Source organism: Harpegnathos saltator, unplaced genomic scaffold (assembly GCF_003227715.2).
Source record: "Harpegnathos saltator strain DR-91 unplaced genomic scaffold, Hsal_v8.6 scaffold45, whole genome shotgun sequence".
NCBI lineage: Eukaryota > Metazoa > Arthropoda > Insecta > Hymenoptera > Formicidae > Harpegnathos > Harpegnathos saltator.
In genome coordinates, this window is record NW_020230261.1 from 1,698,772 (window position 1) to 1,709,460 (window position 10,689).

The 10,689-nt window shown below is 37.7% G+C and overlaps 1 protein-coding gene across 2 annotated transcripts; it reads left to right on the forward strand.

Annotated features, from left to right (window-relative positions):
* Positions 1-498: 498 nt before the first annotated feature.
* Positions 499-10,402, forward strand: crc (bZIP transcription factor crc). 2 transcript variants are annotated; one of them, XM_011142359.3, is made up of 3 exons: positions 499-687; positions 1,648-1,965; positions 9,356-10,402. In XM_011142359.3, exons 2-3 carry the CDS (start codon positions 1,740-1,742, stop codon positions 10,237-10,239), a joined length of 1,110 nt encoding a protein of 369 aa, XP_011140661.1. In that variant the 5' UTR covers positions 499-687; positions 1,648-1,739; the 3' UTR covers positions 10,240-10,402. The 2 variants fall into 2 exon arrangements, with proteins under 2 accessions (XP_011140661.1, XP_011140662.1); XM_011142360.3 differs by lacking the exons at positions 499-687; positions 1,648-1,965 and adding an exon at positions 5,136-6,172.
* The last annotated feature ends 287 nt before the right edge of the window (positions 10,403-10,689 follow it).

Sequence of the window (10,689 nt, forward strand, 5' to 3'; positions counted from 1 at the left end):
ATGTATTTTCAGTACTGGCAGTGAATATCGGAACATAGCCGAAATAGTGGTTGTGTTCAGAAAACAAAGCGCTCACTGAGCGCTTAGTAACTATTGGTCCTTACTATTAGATCCTTACATTCAGACCAATAACGTTGACGAATTACTCAACCGTTGTGTAACCGTTGTGTTTTTTTAAACCAGCCAGTGCAATTCGAGAAATATTAGTTAAAGCTAGTTTTTATTTGTCAGTAGGGCGACTGAACAATATATTAGTTATGTTCTCTTAGGTTTCTGCTCTTTTTAAATTATATTATACTTTAGAATCAATCCAGTATATAATTTAGAATTGAAAAGCACGAAACAAAATTACGGTGCAGCACTTAACTGAAAGGTAACTCTTTTATCTAATTTCAAAATTTCATATCAGACTAGATGTTGAAAATTGAAAATCATATTATTGAAGATTGGAGAAAAGAAAGTCACTGGATATATATGTGTATATATATATACAGGATACTGGGTGGTAGAATGTATCACGTGATTCCTGTCGATCGAAGCTACGCGTGACGCTCATTCGATATCCATGAAGCAAGCAAGGAAGACGTCTGAATTTTCTCTTCGCTCCAAAATACGGTCAAGATGAGTATCTAGTTCACCGAAGAACTTGCACACGCAAGTGTGCCGAAAACACTAAATAATCATGGAGTAAGTAACGCTACATTTTGTCTCGAATATTCGTATTTTAGTCCTTCTAACTTGCACATATCCCGTAATGATTCTTTAGCCATCTTGGATATGAGTCATCTTTACGTGACGACGCGCACTCTTTTATGATGAGTTGCCCTTTCTCTTTGTATTTTTCACACTTTTTCTTTTCTTTTCTTGCATATTACATTGTGCATCGCGCAAATATTCCTGTTCAAACCGTAATATTCGCTTTGTATTCGTCGCAAGATCTTACCAAATGATAGTCCAGCATTGCGTCATGACACGACATAACTCGGTCCTGTGCGTCACAGTGAAAAATTTTTCCGCATGATGGCAGAATTTTCTCGTGCCACGTGAGATATTTTTTATTGTAACGGTTTGAGATCGTTGGTTTAGGTTTCGAGTTTTATGTCTCGTCATTTAAAAATATGTATATGACTCAAAGTTAGTGGAGTACTATTGAATTTATCATTAATAAGAATAGATTTAGAAAAAAAATATAAATAAATTTTAATTGAATGAATGGGAAAAATATTGATTGATAGACATTGATCTTTTTCTTCATCTTGGAAAAGAAAATCAATATCCATTTAATGAATTCAAAATATTCAACAAAATTTGTCACATATATAATCACATATATTGTGATTTATACAATATATATTAATTTAATTGTTATATATTTCTTTTAGTTTAACATTCTGCACTGAATAATAATTTTACATAACCTCAAACTATAAGATCCTCACTTGGTTTATATTGCATAATAAACCAAATTTTATTTGCTAAATATTATTTAAACTTAAATAAAACTTCTTAACATTATAATATACTTTATATTTTGCATGCAGATTGTATAACTTTCATAGCTAAAATCTAAATAAATTTTTTTATTTTCAAAATATTAATTTTTTTTCTCAATGTTTTAACTAATATAGACTTTTTAATATATTCCAGTATCAATATGGCGCTTGTGAGCTATATCACCAAGCCAACAAAAATTTATTTTCATCATTTTTTGCCAATATTTTGTCGGATTCGCATTGAAGATGGAATTCAACCAAGACAAGGAGATGCAGGAGTGGAAAGTCGAGCCGGTGTCCCCTAGTAGGGCACCGTCATTGGGACTTGATGACTGGGATATATTTGACGATAAGCTTATAGAATTTCCAAATGATGTTACGGAATCTATGATGTATGATGAAAAATTGAATCGTGCACAAGTAGCTACAAAAACATTAGAAGAAATTGAAATGGATGAATGGATTAAAGAAGGTAATTCTACTAATTAATAATTACTAATACTTATAATATATTTCTATTAAAATAACAAATAATTAAATATATATTAAATAGATATTTCATATTAAAAAAAATATCAAATTCACATGAGAGTGATATTCTAAGAGTTCTTTCTTGTTTGGGAAATTGCGATAAGCATATTTTTATTTATATTTTATTTATTTTATATGAAATGGAAAAATAATTTTATGTATGGGATTGTTTATTTTGTTATGGATTTAATTTGTTTGAGGTTTATTTTGTTATGGGTTTTGTTATAAGTTTTGTTATAGGGTTAATTCATTGTTATGTATAGGTGTATTTATATATATTTAAAATCCTAAAGATTTTCAGAAAGATACCATATATATCTAAGATAAAGGGAAAATTTGTAAAGAATTTCCCTAATTTTATCTTAAATATATATTATAAGAATTTAAATATATTATAAGGGCATTTATACACATTTGAAACATTTCTTAAGAATTTTCAAGTAAATGTTTAAGATAAAAGGTTGTAAAAGAATTTTCCTAATTTCAATTTAAATATATATTATAGAAATGTATATGTCTATGCTCTCTTTATTTTATTTATGTGCATGTGTGCATATACATATTTCTATAATATATATTTAATATAATTCTTCAGAGAGACGAATTACATTAAAGAGAGAGATTGATATTCCATCTAGAATGATAGACATATTCCGATCTACTGCATGTTTGGATAAATCAGTACAAACGTTTCTTTAGTCAGCATTCTTCTTCTTCTTCTTCTTCTTCTTCCAGTGACTAGGTTTCCCTGTTTGTCTAGCCTACTCTGTAGATGATGAGAATCAGCTTTGAGCTTATTTTTTGGACAGTCGTCTTAGTGATTGTTTACCTCTGGGTCGTCTGGGTCGTTTTTGCAAATTAAAGCTAGTTCATTTTTTTCCATTTGACTCATGTGCTCATTTCATTGCTTCTTCCTCATCTTGGACCATTTAACTATATCCTGTACTTTATATTACCCTTATACTCTTGCTGGTTTGTCTATCTCTTAGTGATATGCTTGCTATTGACCTTAAGACTTTCATCTCTGCTACTCTTGTTTTCTGCTTGGTTCTCTTCATTTCAGCTCTTCGTTTCAGCTATTCTCATTGCTTTATTGATTTGGGTTATTGCCTCCTGTCCTAGGTTCTTGCAGCTCGTTATTTCCGCATTTAGATAATTAAATGACATGACTTCTATGATCTTCTCCCTTAATTTTAGCTTGTTAATTCTAACTTGTTTCTTATCAGGTTTTTAGCTATCATCATGCTTTTTGTTTTATTAGTTGATATTTCCATATTATAGGACGTTGTAGTGATATTGAATTGATATAATAGCCTTTACAGGTCGTCCTTGTTACCTGCTATTAAAATAGCATCGTCTGCGTAACACAATATATTTATTAATTTCTTTTTTTCATTTATGTAGTATCCTTCGTGCTGTTTGACTGCATTTATTATTCTGTTCATAATTATGTTAAACAGAAACAGCCGTAAGGAATCTTCTTGCCTTTACTGATTTTAACGTATTTCGTGATTTCTTTCTTTTGTTTTTGGAACATCTTCCAAAAACAAAAGGATATACTTCATTCTGTATTATTGTAAAAAAACTAAGATGATACCATCAAATTAATTTCTTACTCTTCTCATATTAGATAAGCATTGATGTAGCTATTTTCTTATATTTTTCTTATATCGTGACAATATTCCTTGAAACACAATCATCTTGTAATCGACTTACACAACACGTTGATTGCCGCCTTAATTTCCACCAATTTAAAGCTCATATAATATAAATTTGATTACTTTTACATAATTGCATATATGGCAAATAATTCCTATTGTACAGGTATACAAATATAAATAATTCCAAAATACATCTTACTAATTAATTTTTCAGATATAATATTAAAATGACTGACATCAAATATAATATTAAAATATAAAAATTATATTGAAATATAAAAAAGCTATTAATAACATCACGTATGCTTAAGAAAGTGATAGTATCACCGGTGTCGATGGCCACCAGTGATTGTTACGGTATTCAACGTGAACAATTAACACAATAACTAATATTAACTCATTAACTAATTTAATCCTTACATCATACTCATCCTTCGTCATTTCTCTCTTCGCCTCGCATATGGACCGGCATGTGTAAATACCGATACAAAAATTAATCCAACACAGTATAACTATGCTTTGCTAACTTCATAGCGATGACGTAGAATATATTAAGGTTTTTTAATAAGATCAGATTGAGCCGATAATTCCGCTGTGAGCACGAATGCTATGAGAAATTTTTGCGCATAGGCGAGTTGTGCAAATTTGCAAGTTGTCAATTATGTGTCATACTCGACGCTTTATCACGTCTGACAGCGGGAGAAGTTTCAATCTCGTCGGTATATTAAGCAGCGTCGTTACAAATACGATTCGTCGCGCCGTCATAAATCAACGATACAGTATCTCGGTATCCCGGAGTGAGTGAGCGAGCATTGCATTGCATTGCATTGCATTGCATTGCATTATGCCGCCGAGGAGATACTTCACAATCTCCTCGTGCGTGCGCGCGCACAAATATAATCAAGAATGGGAGAGCCAGAGTAAAGGACACGTACAAGACACGCGTGAATGCATATTGACTAAGAACTGAGAACTACTTTTCGCATTTTTTCTACGCCGTGCAAGGAAGTAGAAAAAAATATGAAAACTGGTATTTTCGTTAGATTTCGTTTCATATCCTTGCCTATCGCTTTCGCTCTTTTTCGTTGATACCACCGCTGGTGCTAGGTGCGCTCGTTTCTCTCTCTCTCTCTCTCTCTCTCTCGCCGTCTCTCCCCTTTCCCGCTCTGGTTCTCTCTCTTGCTCTCTCGTCGCCGTTCCCGCGTCCTCTCCTTTTTTCTGGAAAAAGAGAGTGGGACAAACTGGTTAACCTCTACGCAAATGGCTTGAGTTTGGAGGCCGATAGAGGGACGACGTGGTGTCAGCGGCGAGAGATCGTAAGAAGGGAGTAGGGGAGATAGGGGGGAAAGTCCAAAGATAAGCAGGAGTGGTTCCGCGACAGTATACAGGCCAGCCAAGTGCGATTTAAACGATCGCCATTCGCCGAGCCGTCGCGCTACATCAGTATCTAATTGTTCGCCGTCACCAGGCCACGCAAAACAGAGCGTTGTGCTCGTCGTCAGTGTCCGAATATCGCGCCTTGGTTTCGTCCTCTCGTCCTCTCGTTCGCACGTACGCCACCGCGTATACTCGTCGAAAATTGTATATCCCGCCTGGTCTCACGAGAAGTGTCGTCGGTCGATCGTCGGAAGATAAACAAGCAACACTTCTAGCTGATCATCCCGCGATAAATAAGATTCCTCTCTGCGGTTGAGAGCCGCGAGCCCGCCTCATCGAAGGAGCAGAGAGGCGACTTCTTCAACATTTCCCCCCGCGCTATCGAATGCAAAAATTCAAGGAGGACACGGCACACGAGCGAAAGAAGCGAGCACGTACCGGAGAAACGATTGTAGAGCAACGTATCAGCAAAGCAGTATCGCAGGCAAGCTGAAATCAGAGTTTGAGGCTTGCACCGTTAATCTCAAACATCGATCTACAGTGGGGCGACAGGACCCCGCGCGAGGGTGCGAATCGCGCGAATTATCATTGTCTAGAAGTGACACAGCAGCGACGGAGGCAAAGCATACGGCTGGCCGACAGTGGCACGCACCGAATTAATTTCATGGCACATACGGTAGCCTGAGGAGGAAGAGCGAAGGCGGGTGCGCCGATAACCCGACAATACTGGCATCTCAACAGTCGACCCAAGCAAACGATCCGGCGTCTCGATGGTGGAGCGTGCTAATGTTATATAATAGCATGCAGTTCGCATATCGCTACACGTGGAATCGAGAGATCATCGTCAACTCCCAGAAACTGGTCAAAAGACGTTGAGTGTTGCGTCATTCGCAGAAAACGTGGCGACGACACGTGGGAGGACGCGCGATCTTCTTCGTCGCACATCGAGCCACTTGGTCACACCACGTCGGCCTTACGGGAGAACGATCGTGTCGGAATCGTCGGCTCTCCCCGGGCATCCACGTTAAATACGCTCCCTCCCACCCTTCACGTATCTTCTCTAATAAGGAAAACGCGCAACACATACCATGGCTGCTCTATGTTTCAGCGGTAGGTTTCCCTTACCCCTCTTACCTCCACCGCTAACCCGCTGCACCGCTTGCACACCTCGGCGAGTATCGCTCCGGGTTTGCTAATCGAGCCGCAAGCACACCGCGAAATTTGCTCGATCTGTTGGTGGGAGGATTCGTTATCTGGCCGTCGTGTAATTTGCGAGCGTTACAATGTAACAATGCGGATTAATTAATACGATTATCGCACGGTGGTCGGTATATAATTTGTCGAGCAAAACCCGGTCGATATCAAGCAAAAGGATATACCTTCCAAATCTATTCTTCTTCCGTGGAGAATTCCACTTGTGAAGATAATTCTGTCGCCTCGTGCCACTAAGGATATCCTTGCGACGCTTCATCTGTTTCTGTCATGAGGAGGGCTTGTATTCCCGAGTGGACGGTTCCTCTGCTTTCCTCTTGAAAATCCGTTTTAATGGAGTTAAGCTCGTTTGATGTTGAGAGCTTAAGGATTTTTTTCTTTTTTATCGAAAAACTGAAAACGTGGCGACTAACTGAACTACTGCAATAAGTTAGAATGAGAGAAGATATATCTGCTTCACTCTAACTTATTGCATTAGTACAATACAGAAGTTCTTCGAAAAAAAAAAAAGAAAGAAGAAAAAAACTAGAATTTCTCTCCGACCAGATGAGTGACGTTTTCTTCTCCCCTCGACGGATCTCGCACATCTCTCGACCTGTTGCTGAAACGTTTCGCTCGCGCACATCTGCGTATCTCGCTCCCACTTCTCTTTTTAGTGTCTCTTGACGACAGTAACAGACAAACAGGCATACAGCACAAATTCGCACGGTCTTACCAGTTTGGAACGAAAATAAAAAAGATAATATTCGCGAAATCGCACATTCGATAATACGAGCCACGGCAAGTGCCGTGCGCATATGTGTGAGCACATCTCGGAGAGAGAATATCTGTGTCTCTCTCTCTCTCTCCTAGAATATCACGCTCTGTATGTCTCAATTGGCAATTAATAGTATGCCGCTATACAACTACACATCGATCGATCCGCTTCGACTTCGACGAACGCCATTAACACAATGTTTGTCCGATTAACTCACTGATTGCGAAGACCGTCATACTTCGCGAAGTACGTTAGAAGGATCACGGGGTGAGAACAGACACACGCTGTCTCTCTCATGGACCGATTTATAGATTTGTTAGAACGTTACACGATGCGTATTTTTACGTCGCGCACTCCCGCAGAGCCGCTCCGGTTTTTCAGCGAAGAGAGGGAAAGTATGAGAAGAGAAAAAGAAGCGATAATGAACAATGTTCTCTCGGCGCGTTCCTTCTTTGCGACACGCGAACAATCTCGGTTAAAAAATTCCATTAGCAAATGTCTGCTTTCTCGAAAGTTTTCCGCGTGTTATGTATGTGCACATATATGTACACACATACACAACTTGTGACTTTCGAGCACAGAAGTGTTCTTATCTAACCTTCTGGCCTTTGCATTTAAGTACAGATAACTTAAGCGATATCAAATGTCCGGCGATCAAAGTTTCCGCGGAAAATGGGTCAGGGCTATTTTAGACAAGGCAAAAATATTGTTACAACATTGTTGCAGCATTATCTGAGAATGCACTTGAGATCGTTATTCGGTCGCGCGGCGTCTTTCTGTGAGAAGAAAACGTTTTGTAGTCTGAGAAAACCGGGAGCGCCTCGACGTACTCGACTATTAAAGCTGCACAAGGATACTGCCGGTCATTAGCGATGAAAAAAAGAAAATATTTTTTTCAAAAACATTCCACACACCTCGGGCACATACACAGGCACACATTTGCGTGTGCATTAGTAGCATTTGGAATAAAGACACTGCGATAGCAAAGGAATTGATCTCATTATGAGTTGAGGAAATTGCAAATGAGGAACTTGTTTTCCTAGTTAAGTCAGCAACGTCCATGAAATTGTACATATATATATCAACCACACCTATTTATATTGTCTGTGCACGCCGCAGCAAGTACTATTAACTGTTTGCTTGTTTTAGCTCATAAAATGTATGAAAAATTTACATTATATATATATATATATATATATGTAAATTTTTAATATATATATAAAATTTTGTATGAATGTATATACACACAAAAATATCATTATCGCGCGATACGTGTTTGGCACAGGACAGCTTTTCCTCGTTTTCTTTCTTGTATGAACGGGAACATAATCGCATAAAATTTATCTTCCTCCGAAGTTGAAGATACTAACACATATCTTCTATAAGCACTATCATGCAAAAACAGACGAGGAAAAAAGAGCCGTATTTTGATTGTCGACAGGATGTGATTGATATATAATTCAATATCGTAAGACATATATCACCTCAAAAAAATATACCGAAATTGAAAAATCCAAAATTCATTTAATTTCCGAAATTTAAAAAGCAAGAATTTCTCGAAAAGTTACAACACCGAAATACTACAGCAATCTCCTGAAAAACAATTTCACCGAAATTTTTTCCGTAAATGTATCAAGATATGAATATATCTGGGTATTCTATTTGCAGGGTGATAATTTCTCCTTAAAATAATTGTATATTTTGGGAAAATTGTATCTCCGAATATACTACCTCGATATTCGAATTTCGACTTCTATGACTTTTTGAGAAATTATCCTAGCTTTCGAATTCCGAAATTTTTAAAGATCGAGACGCACTGTATGTTTACCGATATAATGTATAAATAATATATAAACATTAAACATAAGACACAAATATACTCGTTGAGAAATTGTTGCACGTTGCACGTTCAGGATGTTGTTTTAGATTTAGATTCTTTGAGAGAAGATGAAAATTTCGCTATGAGTAAATCTAACTATAAGCAGAAATAATTGGGATTTAGCTAGAACGTTGACGCGTTCCTCCGCGGAATTGCGTCTTTTGTCAGGCGGTAACGGTGCACGTACCAGGAAATAATAACAATCGCCAATGTGATTCATTCACAAACGAACGCTGCCGACGCGAGTCGATACGTCAACTTCGATTAGAAATAGGACGAGCTTCGTGGCGCCGATCGCGCGCATATCGCGACCCTACTTGCTAAGAGTTGCGCAATATTGCTTATTATACACGCAAATCGTGCCGGATTCTGCGTCATCGCAATCAAAGCGCGCAAGTAATAACCTCCGAGTCTAATGGGATCTGTTTGCATTCTTTTCTTGCAGAACCATTTTCAGCCTGGATGGAACAGAGAACATTAATACCTATATACGAAGAACTGCCTATTCCAACCGAGGATGAAAGTCAAACCAATGAGATTGGTTATCAAGCGGATATCTTGAAACCGCAACAACAAGATAATACGCAAAGTCTTTTAGAAGAATTCGAGACAGTTTTGGAAGATGTCGAGGCTTGCCATCAGATTCCACCGACTAGCTCGTTAACTCCTCCGCAATCGCCATTGCCGCAGCAAACGCGGCAACAGACTGCAACTGTAAACACGCAACTGTTGACTGCTCTGCAACCTGTTCGGCAACCACCGTTGTTCATCAGCAACGAATCCGAAACGGTCTACAATACGATAGCATCATCAGTTGAGAACTCATATGTAAACAGGGCACCACCATCTGATCACTGGACCGCCGTCGAAAACGAATCGTTTGAATCGTTAGATAGAGACGAATTGGCGGTGGCGGACGAGTACGTTCGCTCGCACACCAAGGATGTACAATCACCGTCGAGCCCGTGCACTAGCTCCGGCAGTAGTTGCACCTCGGCAGAGGACTTGGTCGATGATCCTGACTGGAGCGTGGAGAGCGAGAAAAGCAAGCGGAAGCCGTCGAGTTCAAGACATCATCTTAAACCTTATCAATGCTCTCGGCCATCCATCGAGGACAAGAAAGTGCGGAAGAAAGAACAAAATAAAAATGCGGCGACGCGTTACAGGCAAAAAAAGAAACAAGAAATTAAAGAGATACAATGTGAAGAGCATCAGTTAACGGAAATTAATGAAAAATTGAAAAATGATTTGGCCGACCTGCAACGCGAGATCAAATTTATGAAGAAAATCATGAGAGACGTATTTAAAATTCATGGTATTCTTCGTTAATTTTTATTCGTCCAAATAATTTTGTTCTTTGGGTAATATTAAATTTTTCTTATTTAGGCCCGTAATATTATATTAAACGTTTTAATTACGAGAAACTAACATATACGACTATTTTACCATTTAGTATCTTTTATCAATAAAGATTTGATATGTTTTATCAATACTTATCCGGTCTTTTTACTTTTTAACAAATAATACATATATATATATATATATATATATACACATCATTTTATATGTATTTAATTAAGTTTAGCTATTTTTAACGTTTCCATAGTTCATTAGGAAGACTATAGGCTTGTCGTCGTTAGTGATATACGTACTATTTTTTAACATCAATAGTCTACTGACATTGGTAAATGTACGGTACGTTAGATAACACGGAATTGCTAAGTATGTGCAAACTCTAAACATATCTTAACAAATCTTAAAGTCCGTGGCCTGCTTGAC